This window comes from Haliotis rubra, unplaced genomic scaffold (genome assembly GCF_003918875.1).
Source record: "Haliotis rubra isolate DU_JTF1 unplaced genomic scaffold, ASM391887v1 Scf339, whole genome shotgun sequence".
Taxonomy (NCBI): domain Eukaryota; kingdom Metazoa; phylum Mollusca; class Gastropoda; order Lepetellida; family Haliotidae; genus Haliotis; species Haliotis rubra.
In genome coordinates, this window is record NW_025767012.1 from 397041 (window position 1) to 412328 (window position 15288).

Below are 15288 nucleotides of genomic sequence, written 5' to 3' on the forward strand. Positions count from 1 at the left end.
GATACTCAGGCAAGTCTAAGTTTTCGGGGCTACAGAAAGGACAAGAAATTAGCTGCAGCTAAAGATCCCAAGAATTCTTTTCGTCGCCCATACAACAAATTTAGGGGAGGATCAGCTAGAGGCAGATCATCCAGAGGTGCCCGTGGATTTAGACGATGAAATTCAGGTTCGGAACGACTGGAGTCTTCCACCCCCAGCCGTTCCAGTACAACCGTCTCAAGTGGGTGGACGCCTTCAGCTACACTGGGAAAACTGGGGAATACTACAAGATCCATATGTATCCAACATCCTACAGCACGGATATCTAATACAACTCAAGGCCAAGCCTCCGTTAACAGTCAACCCCCCAGGGTTCAACGTTCAACCGGCACAACTACCTATGTTAAGAGAAACAGTACTTACTCTACTAAACAAACAGGCCTTAGAAGTTCTGGATCAACGAAACATCGTACCAGGTTTCTACTCCCCAGTTTTCCTAGTGCCGAAGAAAAATTCCAAGGAGAAGTTTCGTCTCATATACAACATGAGCATCTTCAACAGAGAATATCTATGCAAACCTCCAACGTTTCGCATGATACACTTACCGCAACTTCGGCATTTAATTCGTCCCAAAGATTACATGGCCAGCATAGATTTGCAAGACGCATATCTACACATTCCGATTCATCCCAACTCAAGGAAATATCTAAGATTTATCCTAGACGGGAAACATTACCAATGGAAGGTTCTTCCCTTCGGAATCACATCGGCCCTTTGGGTATTCACAAGAGTGACCAAGCCTATTGTCTCATACCTACATCGTCAAGGTCTTCGCAGCTCTTTTTACCTAGACGACGGTATACAAGTGGATCCAGATCCACAGCGTCTCAGTCTACAGCTGAATTTTATAATCAAGCTACTAACACAATTAGGATGGTTAGTAAATCTACTCAAGTCGGACCTAGAACCAATGCAAGATCTGCAATTTCTAGGTATACGATTTCTAACAGCTCAGAATCGTATTGTAGTCCCGGAGGACAGATGGATCAAGATCCAACAACTTATTCCTCAAGCCCTACTCTCTCCGTTACCACTACGACAGTGGCAGAGCCTATTGGGACTACTCACATCAGCTCAAGACTTGACAGTCAGAGGCAGGCTTCAATTACGTCCGTTACAAGTCCTCATCAATGCTCATCTCGAGGACCCTCTACCATTCAGTCTACCAGATTATGTCAAACCACATCTACTCTGGTGGACCAAGAGATTGAATGTTTGCGCAGGCGTCTCCTTAGTAGAGCCGGAATCGAACTCACATCTCTACGTAGACGCGTCACTACAAGTTTGGGGAGCCCACCTTGCTGGCAGGACAGCGTCAGGCCTATGGAGCAATCAAGAGAGCAAATGTCACATAAATCTGCTAGAGATGCAAGCAGTCATAAACGCCATAAGTCACTGGAGCAACATACTACAGAACGCTCAGTTGATGGTTCACACAGACAATTCATCAGTGGCGTTTTATGTGAACAAACAAGGTTCAACAAGGTCACAGAACCTACTGACTCGATGTTTCAGACTGTTCGATTTAATCGACAATCTAAACATACACGTCAGAGCTTGCCACATTCCAGGAGCAAAGAATGTATTAGCAGACGCTCTCTCTCGGCCACACCAACCGTCGCCGACAGAATGGATGCTCCACACAGAGATATTCAATCAAATAATCATGGAAATAGGATCTCCACTGATAGACCTATTCGCCACTCGATTCAACAAGCAACTGACAACATTCGTGTCGCCAGTGCCTGACCCACTAGCATGGGCAACGGACGCTCTAAGCATATCGTGGGAGAGACTCAACGCGTACGCTTTCCCGCCTCCAGCGTTGATCCCACAAGTCTTACAGAAAATCAGTCAAACGCAGAGCCTCCATCTGATTTTAGTCGCGTCCTACTGGCCAGCAAGAACTTGGTTTCCAGATCTCATTCAAGTAATGGGAAAACCAATTCTTCAGCTCCCACAACGCGCCAATCTATTGATACATCCGCACACCAAACAAGTGCACGAAACACCAGAAGCATTCCAACTTCACGTATGGATTGTATCAAGGCATGTCTGAATAAGAGAGGTTATTCTGCCAGAGCGGCTAAAGCGGTCACGCTTGCACTACGTAACTCAACTCGTAACTTGTACGATGACAAATGGCACAGTTTTGTCAATTACGCTGCTAAGAAAGGATTTACAGCCAGATATGCTACACATCCTCAAGTGGCAGATTTCTTATGTTATCTACGGCAAACTAAGAATCTAAAAGGCTCAACCTTGTCCACTTATCTTGCAGCCATAAGTTCTGTCATAACTATGCGAACGGGCGTCAAGTTAACAAAAACACCAGAGTTACTCGCTTTGTTACGAGCGTTCCGATTGGAGGATCAGAAACGGAAGTTTCACGCTCCAGCCTGGGATCTAAATATAGTGCTCCAACACCTCACTAGTGAGGCTTATGAACCATTGCTATCTACATCGTTTGAATCACTGACCCACAAAACCTTATTCCTGTTAGCGCTAACTACGGCCGCCAGGATGTCAGAAATTCACGCTTTGGATTACGAGAGAATACGCTTTGAGGATATTCATAACATAGCTCATCTGGGACTTCGCTGGGATTTTATAGCGAAAAACCAACTGCCAGGTCAACCAGACAGATTATTTCACGTCCCAGCTCTCTCATCCATACTTGGACCGCATGATACGATGGATCTATCACTATGCCCAGTGAGGGCACTAAAAATATATCTCCAATGATCCAAACAGAGCAGAGGGAAATTCAAGAGATTATTTATCCCTATATCTACAGCTACGCAGACGGAAGTCTCACGTACTACGATCTCTATCTGGATCAGAACTGTCATACTACGTGCCTACAAGGCTGCAGGACTCGACCCTCCAAGAGCTTCTAATCCTCACGAAATTAGAGCGCTAGCCTCAACTCTCGCTCTACATGGGAATTGCTCGTTGAATACCATAATGGAGGGATGTTTCTGGAGATCCGATATGGTGTTTGCCAACCACTATCTGAGAGATATCACCACCGAGGACGTCTCAGGTATCCACCATTTCGGTCCCATGGTCCTCGCTCAACAGTTGACAGTTCCACGGAGAAGATAAGTCTATCTTACAGATTTTATACTTATCTGATAACAGTACTAATAGCTACATGCTATCTATATATTTTGCTTAAGTTTAATTTATTATCTTAAGCTCAGTACTATGGTTTTATATCATACTATATATAAGCTTACAACTCCTAGGAGTTTTGCTACTATATATATATGTTCAGCTTAAGTTTCATCAATCCTTAAGCTCAGTCATATGGTCATATGCATAAATGTATTTGTTAACAAACTCTAAGGAGTTGGTTACTATTATACAGCTTAAGTTATAATTATATCTTAAGCACAATACTATACTATTATAGCTTAAATATATGCATATCTTAAGCTTAATACTTTGGTTAATTTATAAAAGTATCCACTATAAACTCACAGAAGTTTATATTATCACATTAATAGCTTCAGCTTACATTAATGTTGTATATACTTTTATCATATTCTATAAATTGTAATAACCTTTATATGGCAGCTGATAAGTTAAACAGCAGGAATTCATCAGTTCAGTGCCTTTATGAAGTTCCCATAGGGTTATTACAATCATCACAGTTCAAATCACTAATTATTAAAATCCAAAGTATATATATTCCCACCTCCTTTTCCGTCGGATTCTACAAGCAATAAGCATGAGTCAGGATAAGGAAAAATATGAAATTTTTAGAGTAAAATTAATATTTTATACTTATCCTGACTCATGAGGTAAGCCCTCCCGTCCTCCCCACTTAACACTTTGGATTTCTTCGGAAAAATAAAGTGTCGGGCTCGAAACAAAAGGAGAGAGTGAGGCACATGGGTGGAGGTGGCGCCCTCGTTCACGCGCTTGTGGAAGGGAGGTAACTCGTGGTGAGTACTAATTAGTGATTTTTTAATTGAAGGGAACTTCAATTGGGAGATACACGTGTTCCACTATGTTCGCAAGAAGAAGAAGACAAGCAATAAGCATGAGTCAGGATAAGTATAAAATATTAATTTTACTCTAAAAATTTCATTTTTTTTAAAGAAAATAACTAAAGATAGCATATCATGATACGCATAGAATCGAAATCGTATCGTTCCAAGATATCGCGATACGTATCGTATCGTGACATTTCGATATCGTCACACCTCTAGTGTAAGCAATGGGTCTATCACCCTACTGGTGGTAGTAAGAGGCTACCATGGTGGTTTTGGTGGTCCTGGCTAATTGATGTCATCAAGCCATGATGTCACGGATTGTTGGCTGATTGAATGTAATCAGGCCCTGACTGGGCGGGCCATGTTGACTGACTATATGTCACTATAGGCCCTGACTGGTCGGGCCAGGTTGACTGACTATATGTCACTATAGGCCCTGATGGAGATGTTTGTGACTCAGGCTTTCAACATCTCAGTGAACTCGCTCAGACTATATATACTGCAGGTCAGTGTGATATACAGTAAATATTGTCGACTGAGACGGCAGTTGTTGAAGCATAGTTTGCCAATTCTCCTGAAATAATCATTCATTTAAACTCTGTTTTTCCAGAAATGACTCTTCACTGTTCAGAATCCTTGAGCATTACTGATGCTATAACTATTTCAAAAACTAACAGTGTAAATCCAAGCTATGTACTGTGAATGTTTCTGTATTGCAGAACTGAGAGAGAGTTTAACTCGGGTAGGACATGACCTGAAGAACAAGTTGATGGACTCCCTGAGGAGCACATGGAACTCCATCCATGACTTTGCGATGGCGCACCGTGCAGCCCCGACCCCGGAGAGCCTGCAGGAGGAGGTGGACAAGGAGATGACCAGCGTCATCCAGCAGCTGCAGCAGAGTGAGGAGGACAAGCTGGAGACCGGATGTGAGTCTGGCAGTACACGATGACCTGATGACTAAACATCAGTACCTTTCAATCTCAACTGTAACATGAACATAAATACTGATAACTGACCCCTTTCTAATCAAATGTGTCTTGTATGTACTTCTGTAGTCCTTAAGAGGCTTTCAGCAACCCATGCTTGTCGTTTACAAGAGGCGATTAACGGGATTGGGTGGTCAGGCTCGCTGACTTGGTTCACTCATGCCATCATATCCCAGTTGTGTAGATCAATAATCATCATGCTGTTGATCACTGGATTGTCTGGCCCAGACTCGATTACTTACAGACCGCCGCCATATAGTTGGAACATTGCTGAGTACGGCGTTAAACAACAACCAAACCAAACCTTAAGAGGCTTCAAGGTGTCTGTTCAGGATATGTTCATATCACCAGGACAGACTTTTATCAGGTCTAACTCCCTTAAGGATTGACTTAGCTTCATGCTCCTGGTCCATTTGCACAAAGCAATCTTAGCATTAAGATGATGTAAGTCCCATATTCTAACATACATGTAAGATAATCACAATACTAAGATCGCTATGTGCAAGAGGACCCTGTAACTATGACTGCTTCCTATGACTCCTTTAACAGGGATATCTGTGCCTGTTTTCACAAAGTGATTGTAACTATGACTTCTTTTAACAGAGATATCTGTGCCTGTTTTCACAAAGTGATTGTAACTATGACTGCTTCCTATGACTCCTTTAACAGAGATATCTGTGCCTGTTTTCACAAAGTGATTGTAACTATGACTGCCTCCTATGACTCCTTTAACAGAGATATCTGTGCCTGTTTTCACAAAGTGATTGTAACTATGACTGCTTCCTATGACTCCTTTAACAGAGATATCTGTGCCTGTTTTCACAAAGTGATTGTAACTATGACTTCTTTTAACAGAGATATCTGTGCCTGTTTTCACAAAGTGATTGTAACTATGACTGCCTCCTATGACTCCTTTAACAGAGATATCTGTGCCTGTTTTCACAAAGTGATTGTAACTATGACTGCCTCCTATGATTCCCTTAACAGAGATATCTGTGCCTGTTGTAACTTAAACACTTTAATGTAGACTTCTACGATCACTATGCGAAGCAGAGCTGTGATCAAGGTGATGCAACATACCTGAAGCTGACACGGTATCTGAATCCCACTGAGTGTATCTCCACTGTTTGTTGTTGTGCAGCTGTAGCCTCCAGCCATGATGATGACCTGTGTATGGGGCAGCTGAATGAAGGCCGGCGAGTGGACTTTGTGTTGCAAGAGAAACCTATAGAGAGCTTCAACGACTACCTGTTTGCCCTGGCCAGTCATGGATGTTACTGGTGAGAGTCTTCTCTTGTCCACATCAGTGTCTCAGTCAGAGCATCAGAAAAACATAATTTTTCCTTATCCTGACTCATGCTATTTTGCTTGTCTTCTTCTTCTTGCGAACACAGTGGAACACTTGTATCTCCCAATTGTAGCTCCCTTCAATGTAAAATCACTAATTAGTACTCACCAAGAGTTGTCTCCCTCCCAGCCATTTGCTCGGGAACGAGGGCGCCACCTCTTGCCACATGCCTCACTCTCTCCTTCTTCGCCCAGTGAGCAGGATGTGAGAGCGCCTGTGTCTCCCTACACATTATATCCTTTGTTTATTCTTAGTTATTTACCTCTCATAGGCTTCTATAGAGGTGTAGCTAGTATCCTTCAACATAATGCATTGATATTTATTCGTGTTTCTGCTGTTTTATTCACGGGACTCCGTGTTTGTTCAGTAGATTGCGCTTGATGAAAATCTGCACTATTTGTAAATTACGCTTTTCTGCTGCTGACCAAGCATTTAATATGCCCTAGTTGTACTTACGCCATGCTCTACTGTTTCACGTTGCAATTATTGTACTAATTTATCCAATTCTGCCTTTGATAAATATTTATTTTGCGTCTTGAGATGCGCAGCAGATAGGTCACGTAAACAGATTTTAGCCATGGCTAATACACCGGAGCCCTTACCCTGTCTACTGCTGTCGGACGACCCCCTCCCGTCTGGTGTTCCGCTAGAGTTACCCTCGGAGGAGAGGCGTGGGACGCAGTCCGCTATCTCCAAGAAGCGACCTGCATCCCCGGACATCCCGTCGTCGCAGCCAAAGACTAGGAGGGCTTCCACCTCGTCACAACGCAGACTCCGCACCCCCAGGGCTACATCCACGTCAAAGGGGAAATCAAAGAAATCCAGCAGTACTTTCTCAGCCGAGATTGTTCCCGTTGCAGAGTTGGGCCTGTATGATGATGATCAACCGATCATCATACCAGATTTACGGCGGAAGAAGCGGCCAGTGTTGGCAACTATAACATCAGCGCAGATCAGCACGCAGTCTGAGGCACCTACACTGATGTCAGAGAATCTTCCTGAGGGTCCCGTCACTACCATCGTAGAAAAGGCAGCAACTACTTCAGCACAGACCGTCCCAGACGACCTGATGAACCACATAATGAAGTTGATGGAAGATCGCTACGGTCTACAGAGGCCTCTAGAGCCACCTCCACGAAGGGCGACCCAGCCCGCCTCCACCACCTCAGCTGTAGGGCTTACCCAGCCGCCACACGCGCTCGTAGAGCTTACCCAGCTCGGCTCACACAGCCTGCCACAGCGCCTGAGGGCGACCCAGCCCGCTTACACGCCTCCGCGAAGGGCGACCCAGCCCGCCTCCACGAAGGACTCTGATCCTCAGCATTCACGGAAGGCTTCACAAAGGACGACTGCTTCACCTACCTCGGACCTTGATGACCAGAGAGGACGTTCGCGAAGCAAGTTCCTCTCATCCCATTACTCCGACTCCGACTCTCAACCTTCACGAAGGTTAAGTGGCTCCAAGTCATCCTCATCTAGAAGATCATCAAGGGATTCACCGAGAGCTTCGCGAAGGTCACCTTATAGACGCCACTCGTCAGTCCGTTCACCACGATCACCTCGTCGATCCCCGTACAGATCATCAAGGACTCCACCTCAGTCACTATCGGAGGAGCATCAACACATTATCTGTGACCCGATGTCAGAAGATGAAGATGGTATCGTATTTTCCGACGCAGAAATAAGATACTGGATGGTGAATAGTCTGGAACTATCCTCCCCGTCTAAGAACGAGAAATCAGCCCACACATATCTTATGAAGGAAGATGATGCTGACACAATCACCTTACCTCCGATTGACCCGATAGCAGCGGTGCCAGCTTATCTGGATACAGCCTTTAGTAAAGCCACGAAATCACAGACACCACATGTGCTGCATTTCAGGTCACAACATGGACCCTTTTTTACAAGGCACAAGATATCGATGATAACTATAAGATGATCAGTGATGCCAAGTCCAAGACTTACAGAATAGATGACCGCAAGCTAGTCCAGATGGAAACCATGTCAAGGAGGATGTTCTTTGGTCTGAACAGATCAAGAACAGTCAACGAAACTCTCCTCACGAAGTTCAGAGACTCTACATCTGAGGACGACAGGAGGATTTACTCGGCCCTCCTCATGCAGAAGAAGGACCAGCAGTTCCTAACGGATCACTTGACAGCACTATCCGCAGCTATAGCTATGGCTCGTCGTCAAGGTCTCGCCTCCTGTAATTGGGGTGATAACTTCACCGCATCACTCCACACAGCCCCGTGGTCATCACCGTCAATCTTTGATGGAAACATAGATAAAGTCTCTAAAGAAGTCTCTAAAGACTCAAGAGAGGTACTCATGATAAAGTCTATGGGTACGCTAGCAAGCGTCATCAGACGAACTTCGCAGAGGTACTCAGGCAAATCGAAGTTCTCCGGTCTACAGAAAGCACGGGACAGGAAGATGGCAAGTGTAAGAGGAGCAAAAGAGTCTTTCGCCACCCATACGGCAATTACAGGGGAGGATCTGGAAGACGCAGGTCATGCAGAGGCTCCCGCAACTATTAACGATGAAGGACAGGTTCGGAACGGTTGGAGTCTTCCACCCCCAGCCGTTCCAGTACAACCATCACAAGTGGGTGGACGCCTTCAACTGCACTGGGAAAACTGGGGATTCCTAGAGGATCCATATGTCTCCAACATCCTACAGCACGGATATCAAATACAACTACAGGCCACGCCCCAGCTGACAGTCATCCCTCCGAGGTTCGACTTCCAGGCTCTACAACTACCAAAGTTAAGAGAAGCGGTATCAACGCTCCTAACCAAGCAGGCCATAGAAGTACTGGACCAAGTAAACATCGAACCAGGCTTCTACTCCCCAGTTTTCCTAGTGCCCAAGAAAAATTCCAAGGAAACGTTTCGTCTCATGTACAATATGAGCATGTTCAACAGAGACTATCTACGCAAACCGCCAGCGTTTCGCATGATACGCCTACCACAATTACGGCACTTAATTAGTCCCAGAGACTACATGGCCAGCATAGATCTCCACAGCGTCTCAGACTACAGTTAAACTTCATCATCAAGCTACTAACACAGCTAGGATGGTTAGTAAATCTACTCAAGTCGGACCTAGAACCTACGCAAGATCTGCAATTTCTAGGCATTCGATTTCTCACGGCGCAGAATCGTATCGTCGTACTGGAGGACCGATGGATCAAGATCCAACAGACAATCCCTCAATCCTTACTCTCTCCGCTACCACTACGACAATGGCAGAGCCTGTTGGGTCTACTCACGTCAGCTCAAGACATGACAGTCAAAGGCAGACTACAGCTACGTCCGTTACAGGTCCTCATCAACTCTCATCTCGACGACCCTCAACCATTCAGTCTACCGAATCACGTCAAACCTCACCTACTATGGTGGACCAAGAGATCGAATGTTTGCGATGGAATCTTTTTAATAGAGCCGGAATTGAAAACACATCTCTATGTAGACGCGTCGCTCCAAGGCTGGGGAGCACACTCCCAACAGGACGGCATTAGGGTTATGGAGCAATCAAGAGAGCAAACTACACATAAACTTGCTAGAAATGCAAGCAGTAGTAAACGCCATACATCATTGGAGCAACTTACTAAAGAATGCCCAATTGATGATTCACACAGACAATTCAACAGTGGCGTTTTATGTGAACAAACAAGGCTCAACCAGGTCCCCGAACCTATTGACTCTATGTTTTCAATTGTTCGATCTAATCGACAATCTCAACATACATGTCAGAGCATGTCACATTCCAGGAGCAAAGAATGTAATAGCAGACGCTCTCTCTCGGCCACACCTACCATCGCCGACAGAATGGATGCTCCATAAGAGATATTCGCACAAATTATCAAGAAAATAGGAGCTCCACTAATAGACCTATTTGCCACTCGCTTCAACAATCAGCTTACAACATTTGTATCACCAGTCCCAGACCCACTAGCATGGGCAACGGACGCACTAAGCATATCGTGGGAAGGACTCAACGTGTACGCGTTCCCGCCACCAGCGTTAATCCCACAGGTGTTACAGAAAATCAAGCAAACTTGGAGCCTCCAAATGATTTTGGTCGCGCCCTACTGGCCAGCGAGAACGTGGTTTCCAACTCTTATTCAAGAAATCGGACAACCAATACTACAACTTCCAAAGCGCTCGAGTCTACTAATACATCCTCACACCAAACAAGCGCATGGACGCCTTCTATATTAAGGCGTGTCTAAACAAGAGAGGTTATTCAGCCAGAGCGGCGAAAGCAGTCACGCTTGCCTTACGCAACTCCACTCGCAACTTGTACGATGACAAGTGGCACAGTTTTGAAAATTATGCTGCAAAGAAAGGATTTACAGCTAGATATGCTACACATCCACAAGTGGCTGACTACTTATGTTACCTACGACAGACTAAACGTCTAAAAGGCTCAACATTATCAACATATCTCGCAGCTATAAGCTCCGTCATAACTATGAGAATGGGTGTCAAGTTGACGAAGACCCCAAAGTTACTGGCCTTACTACGTGCATTCCGATTGGAAGATCAGAAACAGAGATTTCGCGCTCCAGCATGGGATCTAAATATAGTGCTCCAACACCTCACAAGTGAGGCATATGAACCACTGGAATCAACATCATTCGAATTTCTGACACAGAAAACTTTGTTCCTGTTATCCCTAGCAACAGCAGCCAGGATGTCAGAGATTCAGTACTAGATTACGAGAGAACACGCTTTGATGACAATCATAACATCGTGCATACGGGACTACGCTGGGATTTCATCGCCAAGAACCAGTTGCCAGGTCAACCAGACAGTTTATTTCACGTCCCAGCTCTCTCATCAATTCTCGGACCTCATGATACACTGGATCTATCATTATGCCCAGTCAGAGCACTGAAAATATATCTACGGCTGATCCAAACCGAGGCTTACAAAAACTCAAACGATTATTCATACCTCTATCGACAGCTATACAGACTGAAGTCTCAATGCAAAGTATCTCGATATGGATCAGAACTGTCATACTACGCCTACAAGGCTGCAGGACTCGACCCTACAAGAGCATCTAATCCACATGAAATTAGAGCTCTAGCTTCAACATTTGCTCTACACGGCAATTGCTCTTTGAATACCATCATGGAGGGCTGCTTCTGGAGATCCGATATGGTGTTTGCCAACCACTATCTGAGAGATATCACCACCGAGGACGTCTCAGGTATTCACCATTTCAGTCCCATGGTCCTCGCACAGCAGTTGACAGTCCCTCGGAGAAGATAAGTCAATCTTACGAGATTTTTACTGCTTATTTCACAACAGTACTATATAGCTAATAACTCCACGAAGTTTATGCTATTATATATTTTAGCTTAAGTCCAATCATAATCTTAAGCTCAGTACTATGTTTGTTATATCATAACAGTATCATTAGCTAACAACTCTATGAAGTTTATGCTATTATATTATCAAGCTTAAGTCTATCTTAGTCTTAAGCCTAGTATTCATGTTGTAAATACTTTAGTTAACTTCTCCATTAGGAGTAGTTTATTTATGTTCATCATAATATCTATATATTGTAGTAACCCATATATGGCAGCTGATAAGCTTAACAGCAGGAATTATCAATTCAGTGCCTTTATGAAGTTCCCATAGGGGTTATTACAGTTATTACAGTTATCAAATCACTAATTATCTAAAACCAAAGTAATCTGTATTCCCACCTCCGTATCCGTAGGATTCTACAAGCAAAATAGCATGAGTCAGGATAAGGAAAAATATGAAATTTTCTGAATAAAATTGATATTTTATACTTATCCTGACTCATGAGGTAAGCCCTCCCATCCTCCCCACATAACACTTTGGATTTCCCTGAAAATTCAAGTGTTGGGCTCGCTATATAAGGAGAGAGTGAGGCATGTGGCAAGAGGTGGCGCCCTCGTTCCCGCACAAATGGCTGGGAGGGAGACAGCTCTTGGTGAGTACTAATTAGTGATTTTACATTGAAGGGAGCTTCAATTGGGAGATACAAGTGTTCCACTGTGTTCGCAAGAAGAAGAAGACAAGCAAAATAGCATGAGTCAGGATAAGTATAAAATATCAATTTTATTCAGAAAATTACATTGTTGTCAGTATTCCCTGAGTGAAGGATATCTTCAACAGGATGATCTTCCCTCTGTAGTTCTAAAGAAGACCTACATTGAGACCTACAGTCCATTTGTTTTCACTATTTCCTTGAGGATTTGTACATTTGAACATGAAGTCACAAACATGTCGTCCTGTATGAGTGCTAGAACCAGGGGTGAGATTAATGATTAGCTTGAATGGTACAGTTATTACAATTATTGATCTGCTTGGCTAGTTAGTTTTAAAATACAGAGAATGTAGATAGGGGAAGTAAATGTTGGTACTTTGTCATTCATGCACCATTTTGTTGAAATGGGCTCTTCACATTAACCTTGAGTACCAGTGATAGTGTAGTAGCTTGCCTATTTCCACTGCTAGACCTTGATGATGAGAATTAATTCATGGATCTGATAATGAGCATGAATTTTTAGTGTGATAATACCACAGTAAAGATACTTTGGATGATAACATCTTTAATATATTACGATGTGACGTTTCAGTAAGAATGTCTTGACTGATGACAGTATAACAGTCTAAACTGGAACATTCTTACTGAAACTTCGCATCGTAATATCTTACAGAAGTTGTCATCCATAAAGTATTGTGCCTGTATTGTCACCAACTATAATGCCAACTGATGCAGTATTTGTACAGATCGTTGTAACCACCTTGTCTTGTTGTCTCCAGGGAGTCGGAAGACACAGTGCTGTTGTTCCTCAAGGAGCTGTACTCTCCATTTGGGATTGCACCCCAGATGCCTGGCCCTGAGGGAGCACACCAACGAGCAGCAGCTGGTCCTCCACCATTAGGGCCTCCTCCCATGAGTGTACCCTCAGGTCCCCCACCCCTCGGGTCACCACCCCAGGGAATTCCTAGACAACCACCCCCAGGGTTCTCCCCAGGTCCCTTTTCCCGGGGACAAAACCCCTCCGCAGGTCCCTCCTTCAGCCCTGGTATGCACCCTCCCACTGCCATGCAGGGACCACCCCCTATGGGGATGCCCGCTATGGGGATGCCCCCAATGCAATCCCCACCCCAGGGGCAACAACCGGCAATGGTAGGTCCACCCCCAATAAGTGGATTCATGCGATCGCCACCTAGACAATGATATATCATCTAGTCTCTGTACAGATATTTTTGGAACAAAGTTACTTTTACATGAAATGTACAGACATGATTTTACACATGTAAATGACATTGAAGGTTATGAGTGATAAGGTTGCATGGTATGAATCCTTACACATTGCAGATTGTGTGAGAGAGGCACGGTTTGAGAAGGCACCTCATATTTATTTCTATTGTTTGTTAAATGTTATTTGTTTTTTCAACTGCTCAGTTAATTTGTTACTCTATCAAGAAGTGCTTTGACAATTTCTGTTTGAGTTCACATTTGAATGAGTGTGCCATGTAATATATTTGCATTTATAAAACCTGAAACAACTTGTCTTGCCTTTTCAATAAAATGGTCCAAAAAGTCTGGTTCTGTAGCAAGTCTCAGATTATTATTACATATGAGATTGTGTCAGTTGAGATTTGAGAATGTGGGTGTAAGTAATTTTTATATCAGGGTTTGGGAGGAAAACAAAACGAGAGGTTGTGGGCCTGGGTTAATAAAACCCTACTTACAACACTGGTACATGGCCATTAGCTTACTCTCTGTTTACAACCTTCCTCGGGGGTTTTCAACCCCAGTCTATGTCATGAAAACATTTGCCAAACTACACATTATTCTGAAATGGGTGTAACCCACTGTTGTATATATTTGTATATTCCCTATCTATTGTTACTAGCTGGAGTAAATGGGCAGTAGAAGCATGACACTGATCAGTATCTATTTCATGTCAATTTCATGTCAGTATCTATTTGTAACCAGAATGTGTCTGTCCTCACATGTCTCTTCAGTACAGACAAAAGTAATTAGCTGACAGTTCAAGTAGGTCTTCTGTTGGAAACATCTGGGTGTTAGTGGGGAGGTTTAGCATGCTTAGTGGTTAGTACTTGGCATAGTGTATTTTACGATGCCACTTTTAAGCAAATGACTGTAAAATTAATTTGGGTTCCATAAATATTTTCTTTGTAAATTATATTTCTTAATTTGTGTTACGTGCAATATTTTGTTAACACTACATACAATCTCTCTTTATATAGGTTTCTTCTTAGGTTAGCTGAAAATGCTTCAATGATCATATTTTAAGTTTGGAAAATAAATTGTTTCAGAAAATATCTGCTATTTGAGGTTTGAAGATTCTAAAACCTTTGGACACAATTATATGTTTTGAAAATGTAAAGTGTAGCTAAATATTGAAATGTCATTGCTAGAATCTGTCCAGAAACAAGTCCTATATATGTGTACCTGGTTTTGCATCCTATTATTGTCAGAATATGTAGAATGTCCAGGGTGTTAAGACAATGTGCAGCAGCAGTAGTTTATCCTTATCAAAGGTTCTGTGTGGTGAATACACCTATGCTGCAACATGAACATATTCTTCTCATACAGTCAGTGTCTCAAACCAAACTGCAGTTAAGTCTCTGAACTGCATGGAAGGAAGTCTGTATTCTCCCTGTTTGCATCAAGAGCTTAATAAAACATCTTTGTTTATTTTGATGCATTTCTTTGTTGTGTTGCAAGCAGATCCCATAAGAACTGCTCTCACATTCTTGAGTCACACCCAAAAAGAAAAAAATGTACCATGCCACTGTCATGTCATAACTATGGTGTCAATTTCTAATTACTGTTAGAAGTTCCTGACTGCACTGTTGATATTCAGTACATCAAG

General features: G+C 43.3%; 1 protein-coding gene across 1 annotated transcript in view; it reads left to right on the forward strand.

Annotated features, from left to right (window-relative positions):
* LOC124284542 (phospholipase DDHD2-like) overlaps positions 1-15110 on the forward strand; it is a 72959-nt gene extending 57849 nt beyond the window's left edge. Inside the window, 3 exon segments of the mRNA XM_046720618.1 lie at positions 4763-4972; positions 6174-6312; positions 13199-15110. Coding sequence (XP_046576574.1) covers positions 4763-4972; positions 6174-6312; positions 13199-13619 — 770 coding nt within the window. The 3' untranslated portion in view covers positions 13620-15110.
* The last annotated feature ends 178 nt before the right edge of the window (positions 15111-15288 follow it).